The sequence below is a fragment of the Calonectris borealis genome, chromosome 3, assembly GCF_964195595.1.
Source record: "Calonectris borealis chromosome 3, bCalBor7.hap1.2, whole genome shotgun sequence".
NCBI classification, from domain to species: Eukaryota; Metazoa; Chordata; class Aves; order Procellariiformes; family Procellariidae; genus Calonectris; species Calonectris borealis.
The window spans coordinates 41,646,826-41,665,336 of record NC_134314.1 but is presented as its reverse complement, the minus strand read 5'-3'; the positions used below and the strand labels follow the sequence as shown (position 1 = coordinate 41,665,336).

At 36.0% G+C, this 18,511-nt stretch overlaps 1 protein-coding gene across 3 annotated transcripts in view; it reads left to right on the top strand.

Moving 5' to 3' along the window:
• The window catches only part of RNGTT (RNA guanylyltransferase and 5'-phosphatase), a 181,056-nt gene that overhangs the window by 119,237 nt on the left and 43,308 nt on the right, over positions 1-18,511 (top strand). For all 3 annotated transcript variants that reach the window (XM_075145462.1, XM_075145461.1, XM_075145460.1), the window contains one exon: positions 2,859-2,959. In XM_075145462.1, the coding sequence (XP_075001563.1) occupies positions 2,859-2,959 (101 nt within the window). The remainder of the gene's footprint in view (positions 1-2,858; positions 2,960-18,511) is intronic.

Here is an 18,511-nt window from a genome sequence, read left to right as displayed (position 1 = left end):
GCTTAATACAAGATTTTAGGGTTTATGAGAGATTGACAAATGTCACTTTTATGGAATGTTGAAGACCTCAGTCATGCTAAAAGACAGAAGAGCAACCATTAAGGTGAATCTTCTGTTCCATATAGCAAAATCCACACCTGTTCCAACAACTTCAGCCACTCAGCTCTACCCTGTGTTCCTTCATACATGCTGTACCAGTTGTTTCATAAATTAAATTTTCATTGTCTGTAGAGAAATTTGTCACAATCAGAAGTGTTCTCTATAGTTTTTCTTTGAACTAATTAGTAAATACCTAGTAGTAGTAATTGTCTTCGGGCCAAATTACAAACTGCAGATGAGAGAGAGCAACAAATAATGGCTTTGCGAACACTGTATTTTGTCCTATTATTCCTGGGGCATATTTTGTTAATAAAGGTTATATAGAATTTAATTCCAAATTCTCTCTATATCAGGTGTAAGTACAAGACAATGGCGGGAAAAGTTAACTGAAAAAGACATTTCAGTGCCATCTACCTTTATCTCTGTAATTCTCACGTTCAATTCAACTAATTGAATAGATAATAAAATAATACTTTCTGTAAAATCGAATGTAAATACTTCAAACTATATTTAAATACATAATCTGTATATAAAAAATATATAAAAATGATGATCTGAAAAGCTTAAATGCTTTAAACTGAGCATCATATTTTGTATATTCTGTTTTATCTATTTCATATCAGTTAGTATGTATGGCATGAGTTCTTAAATGTTTTTAACACCATACTACATTATAGCAAATTTTTAGTTTGGGAAAGTAGAAGAAAGAACTAAGGAGCAAGACAAATTTAATTACTATAAGAATTTAAATATGAGATCATTGGAATGTTAAGATCTTTCTGGTGAATGGAAAAGAGCCAGAGAAATGAGGGAGGGAATAGCAGGATGGTGGCAACTAAAGAAGTATTTCTTTACTGCTGAAAGATTTTCTGGGTTTTGTAAATTGCTTAAACAATACCTTTCTAAATCCCATTTTGGAAAAGTGTACAAGCAACCAACTTTCTTCAAATATCTGCTGATGTTACAGCACAGAACTCATATGAAGGGGAAATAGGGTGGGAAGAGAAGAAAGAAACATACTTCCATAATTTTGCTATCACACTGTATTTTACTAGTTTTCTGATTCGAGTGAAATGAGGATGTTTGATTTGATTTGGCAAGAGTTCCAGATGTGAAGGACCACTGGAGAAAGTTGCTTTCCAAGGGACAATTTTCAACTAGAAGATAGCTGGGAAGGAATAAAATAAAAGATGTGGAAGGGGAGCAGGCATAGATAAGAGGTGTCAGAAGCAGCTCCTGTATGTTGTCCTAAGGACAAGGATAAATCATTTAAATTTTATTCAGATGTTGAGGAGAAGATCATGGAGAAATTCAGTGCAGAACTGTGCATGATTAGAATAGCAAGTTGGGCAGGTGACTCTAATACTGATGTTTGGAACGGGTTTATAATGCCCTGAATGGGAACCAGAACAGAACGCCTGAAGCTGTTGCTTTCAAACAATCTAAGGGCCATGATAAAAAAAATAAGAGGTAAGGCACTCTAGCCAGCCACATTGAAATTCCAGAAGCAGCTTTTAGTAGGTTATTTTTGTCATGTGTAGCAGAATTATGGCTAAAAATGTTTGGAGCTGGTTTGGGTTTTAATTATGTGAAGCTTGCCTTTACTTACCGTCTAGCAAAAGTCGTGCACCATCTTTTCATCAAGAAATGATAAGCAAGATATGCTGCATTTATTTTGGAAAGAATAACTTTCTATTCTTACATCAGAAAACAAAGTTCTTCATCTGCTTTTGTCACTTTAGATCTAGAACTGTTAGGTTTATCATCAGTAAATTTTGCATTTTGCAAATATTTAACACAGCATGGGTGCAATGGAATGCTAGTGATTGCTGTGTTACCAAAAGACACTGGACATTCTTGGGTTCTTTTTAGGTAAAATTGCATAAATTTTCTCATTGCGGATTAATAAGTACCTAAGAACTAAAAATTCTCATTCTGTGCATCTCCAAATTATTCTTTTACTTTTGCCCTATTCATGTTAATTTTGATTTTCTCCATTGCCATGAAAGATACTCTAGTAAGGAAAGGATTAGGAGGTTGGCTTTCACTGTTAGTTCAGGATGAACAAAGTGGCAGCTTAGTAAACTGAAGCCAATGATAGAAGAGACCGTGAGAAACCACAGCTCTAATTTAAGAGAAGATTGCTCCTTGCAACTTTTGGTTCAAGTGTGTACCATTTCTCTTAAGCAACAGATGTTCCCTTATTTATTTTCCTGTGTGTCATGATGTTCTTTAATCTTTATATAACTTAAATTCCTTTGGTATGAAAGAACATGTTTCTGATGGGCCTTTCTGATAGTTGGCAGTATGGTGACTGCTGGCTTTTTCAGTTGTGTCAGCCAACAGCATGGGTAACAAAAATACCATTCATAAAATTGTTCCAAAATGTTAAGATTATTTTAAATGTATCTTTTATGTATGTCCTATCAGTGTTTTCATTTGTTTCTGTGCTGTCTTACTTTCTTTCTTGAAATTTTCCATTAGCCAGAGAGAGATAATGATGTATGCTAATTTTTATTTCCATTCTCAGCTTTTTATTGTATGCAATGGTTTGGCTACAGTGCTAAGCAGTTTTAAAAGGGAGCAGCAAATAAAGTAGTGAAGCACAACTACCTCTGTGGTAATGGAATTCATTGTTTCAGTCACTAAGTATTGTAATTCATTAGAGACAGCTAATATAGTCTGAAATGCTGAATCGTTACTTTTAAAACCAGTGAAAACCAATAAGCATAATTACACTGCTTTTTAATTTGCTTCAGAAATACAAGCCCGGTCGATGTGATGATATTTTGAAATGGAAGCCACCCAGCCTGAACTCTGTTGATTTTCGTCTAAAGATAACAAGAATTGGTGGAGAGGGGTATGTAATCTCTTCCCTTTTTAAATGTGTAACGCTCATGTGAATGTCCCTTAGCAGTTAATCTCTCCTCTGATATTTCTTGACACTTCCTGGGGCTAAGCCTTTCTATATTCTGTAGACTTTGTTCATTGAAAGTATATGCAACTGTTGTAATCAGTGTTGTACTGAAAACAATGGCAGATGTTTATAAAGTAAATTTGCTCATTCTTAAATTAAGTTTCATAAAATTTCTGAAAAAAGTCCTGTTTGGATTTGGCAAATCTCTGCCATTTACATTTTTAGAAAATAGGCAGGCTGTATTAGCTTAAGTTCTTATATAAAATAACTATTTTCCATTGGTTTTATGCAAATTAATAACAACCTAAGCTTTCCTCCATTTTAGAGTTCTGCATAATGACAAACAGTGCTTCGCTTCTTAGAGAAAAACAAAACTTGACATTTTTACTCGATAGGTATTCTTCAGTATTGTCTTTAAAACCATTAAAATCTTCATCAAAACCAATGAGTTCTAATGGCAGAAGACATGTAAGTCTTTACATTAAATCAGTTCTATATACTATTTGCCTAGTTCAGTCACTGCGCATACTAAATAGGGGCAATTTCCATGTTCAGTTGTGCCAGGGAGGGGAAGGGGAAGATTGAGTCACTAGATTAAAGCTTGCCTTGGAAAAGATTTTGCTTAAAACGAAGTTAATTGATTTTTAGGTTGCTTAATGTTTTAACATCTGGGACTCATTTCAATTGACAGTTTGAAATACTGACATTTAGCTTTTCTTTTTTTTGGTGCCACAGGCAACTCGATATGATTAAACAATTAATTCATATATTGCTTACGTATTCCAGAGTGCTAATAATGGCCCATCTAACTTTTTGACATTTGCGTGTCATGTTAATGAATATATTTGGTGAATAGGAGTATCTTAAGGATATAGGGTTTATTCTGCAAAATGTACTCAAGTGCTAACTTCTGAGCATTTTATGAGGTCAGAATTATCTATTCAGATTTTTGTGTTTGAAAATGCAATTTTAAGTCCTCAGTAACAACATAGCTATTTCAGAGAATATACAGCAATATTTTAAGTTCGACTTCAGAGAATCAGCTCATTACAAACATTTCATGTTTGTCTGGCTTTTATTTAAGTCACAGAACAGTGTAATATGAAAGATTTCTGTAAATAAAAAAAAAATTATCCATTATTTGATAGGAAGGTTATTTTTATTACGGTATTCTTATGACTTCTGCTGGAGTTTATAAATATACAGTAGTAGCCTGTGATTCAGAAGCAAAACACAAGAGATTTTTCATTTCTCATCAAAAAAGGAGTATTTGCTTGATTAGTTATCACTGATTTAAAATATAAAACTGTCAGTGCTGTTGTGTTACGTTTAATATATTACATCATAGATTATTTGATTGGAACATGAAAAGGTTATAAAATATGAGCCAGCAAAAAACTATTTCTAAAAAGTTGGGCAGTTAGTAGCAAGTTATTAAAGAATGGCTGATCATTGTGGAATTGGAAACACTTTCTAACATTTGGAAAAGTTCTACTGTATTCTAGCTACGTGAAAATAAGTGCATTGCTCATATTGTGGTAAAAATTATCTGAATTAGTCTGTAAATACTATAATACTTAAATATGTTAGTGTTTATGTTCCTCTTATATGCATAAGAAAAAAATAATCCTAGAAATCTGACATTTGATAAATAAAGTATAATTCTTCCAGATATGTTTTACTTCATCTCGCATGACACTTGACTGCTATTAGTAACATAAGTGCATTCATCCAACAAAAAGAAAAGTTAATGAAGTACTGGGTGGAAAATAATAATTTGCCATTGTTGGGAGAGAGGTATTTATCTTAAGTAATGACCTATGAAACAGTAGCTTCTGCCCAGTTAAACACAAACAATGAATGAAATACCCCAGGTTTAACTGCTTCAGTTGTTAATTTGAGTATCCAATTTATCGCTTGGTAAAATCTGAACTCATTTGAAGAAACATCAGAATTATACTGATTTTGAAGTGTTGACTAGAGTTTTAAAAGAAGCATCTTTAATTTTAGACTGTAAAAAGGCAGTTTCTGAGTTCTGAGCACTACCATAATAAAATGGTTGATTTGTGATATAACTAAAAATTCTGTTTTGATGAACTGAATGTCTTGCTTCTGGCAATTCTAACATGACGATGTTAGGCTTCCTGCCTCCCCCCACCCCACCGAGATTAAAAGCAAGCATTGATATTGGTTTCAACCTTTTAGGTAAAAAAATTTTCTTCTTCTTCAGTAATCCAAAAGCAAATCTGGCATGCATTTGACAGCGGAGTAATACAGATGTGGTTAAAGTACTGTTATAGAATTTGTGTGTTGTTTTGGTACAGTTAAGCAATAATATGTATGGAAATAGAAGGTATGCCTTTGTATTAATCTCTTACTGGCAAGTGAGGAGCCAAAGTCAAAGTATTGATCTCAAATACTTGACAGCTTGAAACAATGAGAACGGGGATTGTCTGTAATTTCCAAGCCTTCTGTTCTGATCTTTAAATCTTGAAATGCAGACATATCTAAACCTGTGCTACAAGTGTATGTGATCTTATCACAGTTTACAGCCTAGCCAGTAGTGATACAGGCTGAACCTGTATTGCAAAACTCCAACCATGCAGCCCTTGTATTTATAGTTCCCTGTTCACTCAAATAGTGAAAAAAGCATATAAGAGTATTATTTATTCAGTAGCATGAGATCAGAGCACTGCCAGCTGTTGGACATGTCTTTTGGATAGCATATGTAATTGAGATCCTGAACAGTTGTAAACAATCTTGTGCATTTTTCGTATGAATAAAGGAGTTACCTCTAGGGAGTTTGCCAGATTTTAGTCAGTATGATTATTTTCCATCTACCCAAATTCCCCTGTGTTTTCAGTTGTGCATTTCCATCCATAGATCAGTCTGCAATCGTAATGTTAACTGCAAAATCGCTGCTGTGTTTCACCCCAGGTGTAGTTGAGTTATGGATGAATGACCAATTGTTTTTATCTAAGGTTCAGTTATTTCACTATTGATATCGGAGGGAGTTTTGCCATTGAATTAAAAAGAAGGATTTGGCTTATGATCTATGAAGTACTTTTAGAATAAGCTTTCCCTATAGAGATGAAGACTGCATAACAAAGGATAAACATAAAGAAAATAGACACTATTGCATCTCAAAGAAAGGCAGGGTTTCTGTAACCTCAGTGACCTAATCCTGACACTCCTGTTCAGTGTACATATTTGAAAGGAATTGCATTATTGCACCTTAGTGAGTTCCAGCTTATCAGCTGAGCCATGGTAATTGTCCCCTGTGTATTGTCATAGTCCAGCATGTCCAAGCACCAGGATAATGGTCAGATTAACTCTTTTTATGTTGTGTTTGCAAGAATTCCAGCTTATGCTCTCTCTCAATCTCTTCTCCTAACATCAATATAGTCACTTTTATTTTAAAAAATAAAACCAAACAAACAAAAAAACCAAAACAACAATGAACAACTTATTAAATCAGCTAAATGAGAGAGTACTTTGTTGTTTATCTCTGGTGAAACACAGAAGTTGAATTGAAAAGCCCTCACATTACGCGTGCTTTAAAAAGGTAGACCCATTTCCCAGCACTTCTCTATCATTTCAGGTTTACTAAGATAATGGTCTCACATCAGCAATGTGAAGTGGACCCCTTTGATCATATAACAGAAGCTTGTATTTTTCCTAAATTATGATGATACTCATAAAAAATAACAGAGTCTTAAGCACATCAACTGCATTTCCAAAAGACCTACAAGTTAAACGACCTTATCAGAAGAGAATATGGAGGATATTTAATTGCTGTGTGCAATATCTCAGTTATATTACAGAGAAGACTGTTTTAAAACAGTAGAGATGCTTTTTCCCAAAATGTCTCACTCTAAAAATATTTCTTAAAAAAGTAAAAACCCCAGACCAACTCTGAGCCTTATTTAAATGTCACAAATATCAACTGAAAATGTGAAAGAGCCAGATTTGTGGTAGCTTCCAAAATCAGAATTTCTTAAATGTCCATGCTTCCTTTTACAGATTTTTAATTAGCCTGTGCAAGTCCCTTAATTCTATCTGAATCAGACATGCTAAAATCAAATTACAAGCAAGGCTTTGGTTTTATTGGCTTTGAGTGAATATCTTACTGGGTCAATTTGATACCATTTCAAATCACAGAATAATAAAAATTTTATATAGAACCTTGAGGTATTGGAAAGAATCAAGAATCTTACTCATCTTCTAAGAGACAAATAGTAGTAAAGGCTTGTTTCTTTAAAAAAGAGTAAGTAATCTAAAATAGACATGAACTCTTTGTTAGTAGCAAGTTTATATTGTTTTTTTATTATATCTATGATTAAGTAGACCACATGGGGAAAAAAACAAACAAACAGCGCTTAGGCGAAGTTCTATTTAGCTTGGACGTTGTCAAGTAATAAAAAATGGGAGATAAAGTACAATACATTCAAGGACAGCGGGGGCTTCAAATCTTGACAGCAGGGGCTTAAAGTCTTGGATACATTGGTAATTACAAATCAGCAACCAGATATAGATATGAATACAGGCAAGTGAGTGTTTTCCCTTTGTTAGATGTGATGTTGTCCTCCTTCTTCTGTAAATTAGAAAGAGCTTCTGAAGCAGGAGGGGGGGAAGAAGCTGCAACTGGTTTGAAATAACCCTGATGTCTTGATTTGCTCTCACATAGCTATGTTGTCTGTCACAGGGTGGCTTATCTGTTTTATAAGCTAGTCTTCCTCATTCTTCTGCTTTGAAAAAAAATTGGTAACTGGTTGAAAAATCATGAAAGTTAATTGAATTAGCTAAGATCTGCAGAACTGACATGATAATTTCTTTGGCCCATGTTTTGTTCTGCCCTTCTCTCTTTCCATTCCCCATTTTATGTGATTCATAAATTGTCGGTTTGGGCTCTTTGCCTTCTCACCTGTTTGCAGAATGCCCCTTATCAAAGAGCACAAACTTGTTCTTACACGTGCCATCCATCACAGAAAGGGAGCTTTACAAATAGCGCCTTGGCGATAAAAACAATAATCCATATTCCTCTAGCCTCCAAAGATGACAGTCAAGATTGGGGCTGCGTTGCTGTTGAGTACAGTGGAGTTATGAGGCAGAATGCAGATGATGTCACACAGCAATTATGGAACAAACAAGGGCAAGTTGTTGCAAATATATGCAAAGATGCACAGTGTTGGGATGACAGCAGAGGAGTGCAGGTTTGAATATATTAACTGCATTTATGGCTGTACTCTTGTTAAAGGAAGTGTGTGCTTCGAAGTGGCTTACTTTTTATGGAATGTAAGAATTGCAAATGAAAGTAAAAGAATAATTTGTTTAGCTATTATCTTCAGGCATTCGATTCTTACCACAGTAGGTCTTACTAGTTCTGAAGAAATGTAGGGGCAGGGTTGTGCAAACAGATTGAGAGAAGATGTTATGTGTAGAAGGAACAGTGTGGTGGCATGGGAAGGGGAAGCACAAATACTACCATGGTAGAAATGTGCGTGGACTACTGCCACCATTGGCATTCCAATGGAAACCAGTAGATACACATTTTACCTGGGTACTATGCTGTAAGTATTTATGCGATATTGCTTATGTGAGGATATTTAAAATCTTTTCATAACACTTCAGTTTTTAAAAACTATTTTCAAAGAAAGGTTTTGAATCTAACCTCTATTTCTGCTGTGGTACACTGAACATAATGTTGTACCTTCCACAACTAATAGTCAGGATGCTCTTGGAATTTCTAATGTTGGATTTCAAAAATGAACTCAGCCTCATCTTTTTATATGTTCAAGTGGCAGCCTTGGGCAATCTCCAGATAATTATTCTACTTTAGCTACTCATTTCTCTACATTTTTAAAAGCTTTGCCTCATATCATCCTAAAATTATCTATATGCTTGCAAAATGGAATGCAAACGCAGCCTTGTATGTTTTATAGACCCTGTTCCTTTTTCTTGAACTAGCTGCCGCCTTAAAGCAGTCTTTCCAATTGCTCATGTCAGCTATCATAACGATTATCCACTCTGTTAAAGATCCATTTCTATCAGTATGCAAGATCAAGAAAAGCTCTCAAATACTATATGCCTCTAAAATTTTCTTATCTCCCATACACTTCCCCTGTCCTATTTTACATTTGGATAGATATTTTATTCCTATTTGGCCATGTAGCTTAGATTTCTTGCTGCTTGTGAATATGGAAATTGAGGGCTGATGCCATCCCCAGCTAAACAACTGTAAGGTGGTAGAATCTGAGAGAGGATTGAGAGAAACAGGCAGTGGAGAAATGATCTTGGGCTTCAGGAAAGCTGGCTTTGGCTTTTTCAAGGAACAGGTAGGTAGTATCCCATGGCAGGTCCCCTAACGTGCAGAGAGGCCAAGGACAGCCTCCTCAAAATGCACATGGACATGCTTTTCCAGTGTGCAGGTAGACAAACAGGTACGGCAGACAGCTGGCTTGCTTGAATGGGGAATTCCTGAGTCAACTCACCCAAACAATGAAGTGTATGGAAGATGTAAACAGGGACAGGCCTCTGTGGAGAACATAAAAACAGTGTTTGGGTGTAGAGGGAAGGAATTAGGAAAGCTAAAACTCAGCTGGAGTTGAAAGTAAGTGAAGGACGTCTATAGGTGCCTTGGTAACGAAAGGAAGACTAAAGAAAATGGCATACTGCTGATGCAGCAGGAGACAGAGTGAGAAAAGATACAAGGAGGGCTGAGGTACACAGTGCTGCCTTTGCTTTGGTCTTGACTGGCAAGGTCTACTCTCAGGTCTCTGAGGTCCCTGAACCTCATGGCAGAGCAGAGGGAAATGAATTACTACCAACAGGTGAGGAAGTTCAAGTTAGGGACTATTTAAGCAAGCTGGACCTCAGGGTACTGGAGGGCAAAGCTTTGAAACTGGGGCAGAGGTTAGCCCTTGTGGCAAATACGGCCAGCTGATAGCTGGGCTGCAGATGGAGGGGATGATTCTTCACCTCTATTCAGCATTTGTGAGACTGCATCTGAAGTGCTGTGTCTAGTTTTGGGCTCCCCGATATGAGAAAGACATTGATGCACTTGAGCAAGCCCGGTGGAGGGCCACCAGGACAGTGAGGGATTGGAGAACATGATATACAAAGAGAGGCTGAGAGAACTGGGTTTGTTCAGGCCGAGGAAGAAAAGGCTACGTAATGCTTTATTGCTCTTTACTGCTCCCTAATGGCAGGTTATAGAGAAGATGGAGCCAGGCCGCTCAGAGATGCGTGTTTAAAGAATGAAAAGCAAAGGACACAAACTGTAGAAGGACAGGAGGAGAAAGTGTGTCAGAAAAAGGTCAAACACTGTAGTAGGCTGGCAAGTTGTAGAGTCTCCATCTGTGTAGATATTCAGAAGTTGACTGGATATGGCTGAGAGCAACCCAATATAACTTGGAAGCTGACCCTGTCTTGAGCATGAGGCAGATGACATGTAAAAGTGCTTTCCAATCAGAGTTATTCTATGATTACCTGCAGATCAGATGTTAAATATGTTGCAAATAATATGGAACTGGTAGACATTCAATTACTAAATATTTTAAAATATTTTTGGTTTTCTTTCTTCATGCTTTCTTTACTGTATATAGAGATTTTTCAGAATACTTACTGTACCTACATTTAATTTACAAATTGTGGGATTGTCCTTTTAGAGACAAAGTAACAATAAAGAGGAATTTGACATTGTTCTTTGTTATACGCTGTAAAGGTTTGCCAGATGCGTAATTTAAAAACTGTCTAATTTAAATAGAGGAGACGTTCATCTTCCTTTTGTTATAGCTTGAACAGTAGATATGCTGCTCTCAGACTTACTGAAATACAGTTGTGAATGTATTTTTCTTTTGCACCAATATAAATTAACTTTTTAAATTATAGGAGTTATTAGAGAGTATTCTTGAACATCCTGTTCAAAGTGTTTTTAATGGATTTTGTAAATTGATATGAGCTTCTTTAAAATGCATTTTTGCATGTAGTAACTATTTGGTTTCCTTCAGACAAGGAGTATTTGCTAGATTTTGTGAGTATGCCATAAATGATACCTGAATTCAGAATATTTTTTCCTGCATTAATTGCCTACAGTATGAATTAATATTCTGTTGTTTGAGGTCTTTTTTAGTTTGTTGCTTAATGAGATTTTTATTGTCTGTTTTCTTGAGTTTACGGATTGGTACATTTAAAACCGTGTTTGGAAAAGAGCATTAGTATACAATTATTAGAGATCTGAATGCTAAGTATTTTTTCCATGGTGTTTGGAATTAAAAACCCATGTATTTAAGGAAAAAAAACTCAGCTCAGATGGCTTCCTTGCATAGTGTGGTGTATTTCAAAGAAGAATAAAGCAAACTAAGAGGGGAAAAAAATTATCACCATGGTAGAGTAGAACACACTGGACAGCCAAAGATACTGTATGTGTTTTGTACTCTTCATCGGTCTTACTCTGAACATTTTATTATTTAATTTTCTGATAATACCAAACTCACAAATCATAAAAGAACAGATATAAGTACTAAATAATGACTTTATTAAAGATAAAAATAATTCATGACAGTCATAACTCCAAAAGTACCATTCAGTTTGCTTTGATATCATCAGAATGTTTTGAAATTGGTTTAGGAATTAGAAGCCTAGCCTTTTTGTGTCTTCCTGAATTCACAAGTACTTTGGAATCAGCAAAACATGTCAACAAAATAAATGACCCTGATGCAGGTTGTTTGCATTTCTGCCATGACAGTGTTATCAATATGGTACGCATGCAACTGTGGGCTTCTAAAACACTGGGAGATTATCAGCAGTTTCACCTTCCCTATTTGATAGCTAACAGAAACTTAGCTACATGTTTGGTACATGTGCTTATCTTACAACTTCAGAGACATCAGAAAAGAAAACTACATAATTATTTTTTAGAATAATTATCCAGTGTCTCTGGTTTTGTAGGGATTCAAGTTGTGATGATTGATTTTAAAAAAAAAATATTATGAGTTTTTTAAAACTAGCATTTTAAGGGACATTTGCACTCTGAGGAAATAAATTGGATTTTTAATGTCTGTTACTTTAATGGCTTAGGATCTGCCATGGGCTTGGTAATTCACACTTGCCATCTTTTTGGCTAACACCCAGCTTGTTGTTTTTTTTTTTTCCTGGGAAAAGATGCTTATTCTATTGTAGAAACACATTAAAATCAATGAGGCAATAGGTGCATGTATCTGTCTGTGGGAGACCAGTTTGCATAATCAAGGCCTGATGAGTCAATGGTGATGAAGAATCCATGTTGTTACTTACCTAAGCGATAGGGAAAAAAACAGTAACTACTGGGTATGGAGCTTGTGTGCATACTGCACTTTGACAGGGAATATCTAGGTTTTGTAAAAAGCCTTTAATAGTTTTCAGTAGAGATTTGGTTCCATCTGACAACAGATGTAAGCATGTCATCCTACTAGAGGATCTTAAAAATGCCAAAATTCCTTATTTTCATACACTTTTTATGCTTGCTTGCTTTTTACAAAGCAGTCTTATGACGGTGAGTGTGAAGTACAAACATGGTTTTGTACGGAATTCTATTCTGAAATCAGCGTCAAGGCTTTTATCTTAAACACATGGAAGATATGTTCATTCACAGGACCTACTTCATTTTTAGCATCATTGTATATGTGAGAAATAAGCCTTTATTTTAACTTTGAAACCCAGTTTTCCAAGGTTGTAAGCTGCTTCAGCCTCATATGAAATGAATCAGATTTCTTTATTTATAAATATATATGCATTTGTGTGTGTGTATACACGCACAGGTGACAGCTGCTGCTTTATGTTGTAAAATTAAAAACACAAACAAAAATATAAAAGAATTCCCTTGGCTGTTATGAATCAAAACAAAACTCTGCTCTTTTCCTCCTCATGTTTACATGTGGGAACCCTATCCTCCTTTTGTCATACTTCTTAATTTTAAAAATGATTGGTTTTATTAAATCTGACTTTGCTATTTCCAATTCTCAGCTCTTTTCATATAAGTATATTTCTTAACTGGACATTCTCAACTTCTGAGATTCAACAAGGCCAAGTGCCGGGTCCTGCACTTCGACCACCACAACCCCAGGCAACGCTACAGGCTTGGGGAAGAGTGGCTGGAAAGCTGCCTGGTAGAAAAGGACCTGGGGGTGCTGGTCGACAGCCGGCTGAACATGAGCTGGCAGTGTGCCCAGGTGGCCAAGAAGGCCAACGGCATCCTGGCCTGTATTAGGAATAGTGTGGCCAGCAGGAGCAGGGAGGTGATCGTGCCCCTCTACTCGGCACTGGTGAGGCCGCACCTCGAATATTGTGTTCAGTTTTGGGCCCCTCACTACAAGAAGGACATGGAGGTGCTGGAGCGTGTCCAGAAAAGGGCAACAAAGCTGGTGAAGGGCCTGGAGCACAAGTCTTATGAGGAGCGGCTGAGGGAACTGGGACTGTTTAGCCTGGAGAAGAGGAGGCTGAGGGGAGACCTTATCGTTCTCTGCAACTACCTGGAAGGAGGTTGTAGCGAGGTGGGTGTTGGTCTCTTCTGCCAAGTAACTAGCGATAGGACAAGAGGAAACGGCCTCATGTTGCGCCAAGGGAGGTTTAGATTGGACATTAGGAAAAGTTTCGTCACCGAAAGGGTTATCAAGCATTGGAACAGGCTGCCCAGGGAAGTGGTTGAGTCACCATCTCTGGAGGTATTTAAAAGACCTGTAGGTGTGGTGCTTAGGGACATGGTTTAGTGGTGGACTTGGCAGTGTTAGGTTTACGGTTGGACTTGATGGTCTTAAAGGTCTTTTCTAACCTAAATGATTCTATGATTCCTTTTTTGTTATTTTTCCTGCTTAAGCAATATGATTTTCAATGCCTTGGTTTCAAGCTAGATAACTAACTGGTTCTGCATCTGTACTTTACCAACCAATGTTCCATCGCACCTTATGAATGGTAGAAAAGTTGTATATGACTAATAGAGAAACAAACGCCAGCTTGTTGCTCTGCTTCATATGTATAAGCTGAATAATTTTTTAATTACCTAACTGCAAAATTTATATATCTGGAAATACAAAAGCATGTGAAATATTGGGGAGTTTAGAGACAATTCTAAAGTTCTTGAAAGATTAAAAGCATCCTTATTCAAATACTAGTTATCCTATCTATTGTCAGACCTCCTGATCTCCTGAGAGATACGACAGTAGGAAGTTTTATGTTACACAGCTTTAATAAGGCTGCTATTACATATTCCCCAAAAGCGTTGCATATATCTGTATCAGTTTTCAAGATGTGAAAAATGAAGTCTGAAGTGAAGAGAAAACTCACTCAGGGCAGCATGGTGTTTTAGTAAGAAAAGGACAGTCCTCAGCTGTACCCAGCAGATGGCATTTTTCCCCCTTAAAACAACTAAATATTTTCAAAGCTATAATCTTTTCCTATTTTCATACTTAAAAATAAAGCCTTTTTTCACAAAGTATTAAAGATTGCCCTGTGAGCAAATATTTATCAGTGGCTTATAAATGAAATATAATGTGTGTTACTCTAATTACAGGATAGAGAAGATTAGAATGAGGAGAGTGAAACAGGATAGTGAACTTGATTATTTTTTTTTTCTCGCTTTCAAGTCTGTGTATTGAAGCCATCATCTCTCACAGATGTTTATAAAAGCACTTCACTCTTTTGGTGAATGTTAAAGCATCAAATCTCAAATGCTCAAGTTTTTAAGCTTTTTACTCAGGAGTACAAAATTCCGCTTGAAAGTGGATATTCTGTAGGTGATCACTGGATTTGGAGAGTAGAGTAGCATAGATGGACTTGGAAGTGAATCGGTATCTCCTAAAGAAGGTTCTGAACTATTGACTCCCCTCCAGACGGGAAAATTCGCTATTGGCACTGATAACCCTTCTCAACTGATGTATTAATAACATTTCTGACTTCTTAATTTGTGATGATAATGATCTGTATACAGTTCTGATTTAGGACTCGGTGTCGTTTGTTCTGCTCCCATGCAAGAAGAGAAGCAGAAATTACTCTCAAGCCTCACTGAGCAAGGTGTTTATGCTTAGTTTCTGCACAATACTCACTTAGATAAAAATTTTCACACGTTAGTTATGTGTTAAGAAAATTGGGTTTCGAAAGATGAATTGCGTATCATGATAAACTAGAATAATGTTTTGGTTTTAGAAGAGACAATGGTGTGGCATGCAAATGCTTTCTTCCAGCTGAGATAGGTCATAAATATAGCTTGTTTTAACAGCAGAAGTATTAAGCTTCAGTTATTTGCATTATGTCATTAAAACTAGATGATCAAAACTGGTCATCTTCCTCTTTTACTCAGGCTTATAATAGAATATGATGAATGGTTTCTGCACAGACAGTGATAATTTCTCTGTTGTTTAGTTTCTCTTTTACATTAAAAATAAGAGGAAGCTATTACACACCTTAAATTTTTTACATGTATTGTATGCCAATTGTTTCTTTGTAATATTTAGAGACATGCGCTATGGAGGAATTTTCCAAGTGTCTTCTGAAGATGATATCCTGCCTTTTTCGGAGATAAAATTAAGATTCTTTGATGTTATTTGGCTGGCAAATTTTTTGTGGTTTGATAGAGCGTGTGTCGGCAAAAGGCACACCTATATCCAATCTGTGGCAAGAGGAGTTGTAAAACACTTTGATTTGAGTGAAAATAAATTGGTCCCATGCATTTAAAACATGGCATAGCCTCTACCAATTACTTAAAAACTTACATCATTGACAAATTTACTAGACAAGCCTAAGGAAGAGGAATGGACCCTAACTAGTGCAGAAAAGAACTAATACTGAAATTATACAGCGTTGTCTGTTCTGTTGCATTCCATTGTATAGACTGAGGATCATTCATTTCCCAAAGGATTTTTTATAGCATTTGGTCCAAATGTTTGAGGTTGTTGCTGAAAGCTGTGTTATGAAACTGATGATTCTTTTTAAATGAAAGTTGCATACAGAAAGATTTTTAAACAATCCAGAAATCCAGAACATAAAAATACTATAGATGTAGACTTCGCAGAGTCGCTTCTCTGCTGCAGTTTTTTACCAAGTGAATATTTAAACAGTGCAATCTAATTATGTACTCTTGTTTAATGTAGAAGATAGATTTCTATTATTGCTCAACCTAAATTATTCCTTTGATTCACTAAATTTGAATTCGTATGAATTTCTTGTAAGACATAAAGTGCATAGAAAATTTTTCTGACAGAAAAACAGAGATGGATATGACAAAAGGGCAAGAATGTGGTGATAATTTAAAGTTAGTTCTTCTGATGTAATAGCTCCAGGATCACAGATAGTTGTTTTTTTTTTTTTTTACTTAAAATTAACTTTAGAAAAAAAAATTGAATGGGTTTCTAAAGCTCTAAAACAGCAACTCTGTCAACAGGGAAGTTGGCAGATTTGTTTGTTTTGACAAAGCCTCATCCTGAAGTTTAATTACCAAGGGGACCTGCGAAGACAGAAATACATGTTATGGAATGATATTAGTAGTGATAAAGGATGAGTTGGGGGAAGAAGTGGGGTGGAGGAAACCTTAATTCTAGAGAGCTTCTTTCTCTACTCTCGTTTTAGATAAGCTGTTATTTATTTACTGGTAGCTATGGCAGCTTTCTACTCAAGTTTGCTGTACTTAAACAAAACCACCAACAAAACCACACACCCCCCACCAAATTCTGAGGTTCTGTAGATACCAACCAGTCTTCTATATAAGGAAAGACCACTGATAGGCTTAGATGCAGGTGGATTTTATTAAAAACTGATGAATGGAGAAAGGATAATGTATAGTGAGGAGAATAACCATTGTTTCAGCTGCAGTGAAAACAGACTAGCTTGGATCTACAGAACTGGCTGGGATATTGGGACAATTGCAGAAAATCTGTTTATGCCATGTGTGCAAGCTTAAGAAAATTGGGTAAGAAATAATTTTGCAACTCTCGCAAGCTCTCAAGTATGAGGTTGCACCCTCTTTCCTCACTCAGACTTCTTTAGCCTGAGTGTCTTCATAACAACTTAATGAACAAGAATTCTCTAGCTTGTCTAAAAACCCTTCTTCCTGCATTCTGGTACTAAGGAAAACAATTCTCTTTTCCTTTCTTTTAGTTTTCAAATGTCGAAGACAATAATTACATTCTATCTTGGCTTTGAGTGATTTATACCTGAATGAAGTGCCTGTTTGCTGTCTGGTAATAAATTTTCTCTGCCATAATAACAAGGTGGTGTTGAAAATAGCTTCAAAGAAGGGAGTGGCTTATTTAAGTTTTAAATAGTTAAAGGATTTCTCTGAAGGAACAATTAAAACTTGATTTTGCAGCATTTGTATTAATTATTGTCTGATAGATGTTCTTTTACTGGTTCAGGAAAGCGTGTGCATATAAAGTAAACCTAGAGTTAATTCTTTTTCTGTGCATTTTAAATCAATCATGGATAAGTCTTCTTCCGGTGTAAGTGCCAGATGTGAAAAATTAAAGCAATATTCTGAATTTGAAATTAAATGTATTAGACAAAAAATGTAGAATTGCAGGAACTGTCAAAGTAATCCCACTGTCACTAGTCTGTGCATGCAAAATGTAGCAGAGGAATGTTAAGGTCACAGCCTAGCATCCAAAAGAAATTGAATTCCTCCAAAAAGAGTTGACCCCAGGGGCTGTGCATTACTTGCGCTGAGACAGGTAAGATCCAGGGCACAGATCTGTAGTAGCTGAGTAAATGGAATAACTCTGACCACTCCTAAATTGCTCTTCTCTTAAGAAACCAGGTTGTAAAAGAAGATACGAGACACTGTTGTTGGGTTTCCTAGCTGGTGTAAAACTTGACAGCAGGGATGTGTTAAAATGTAGGTTTCCCATCATCTGTTATGGGAATATGTGCTCTACCAGTTTGCCCTTTTCTCTCTTCTGTGTCTTCTCATCTTCCGTGGTACTGTTCCCAGATAGATTCAGTTTTGTGTTCCTGCTAAAGTTTGATTCGTTCTCCTTTCCTTCTCTCGCCTGTATTTGCATGTGAGTCTTCAGGGTTGGTTTCCCAGTAAAGGTGATGATTTTTTATTTGCTGTCAGTTGCTACTCCAAAGTGATTAAAGTCCTGGTTAAAATGCATAGGATTTCCATGAAATAGCTGAAATTGCATTTCTGTATGCCCGTTGACAAGTTTCTTTCTCTGATGGTCTGAAGATGTAGGTAAGACTGGGTATATAGGAAAAGGCAATAGCTTATGTTATTTTGTTATGCTTATATATATTTACTTTACACTTAGTCTAATAAAACATACTACTTTTTCCTAGAGACCTTAAATCAGATCTGAATTAAGTTCACAGTGTTTATAGTGAACAATGTGAATTACTTTTTTTCTGTAATACCTGTAATTAATTGCAGTTAACTATATTACGTAAAAAGGCATCTTCTAATTGGAAAATCAAAATATACTGAACCATGTTGCATTAATTTTTTTAGCAGGCTTTTTTTTGGCAAGGGTA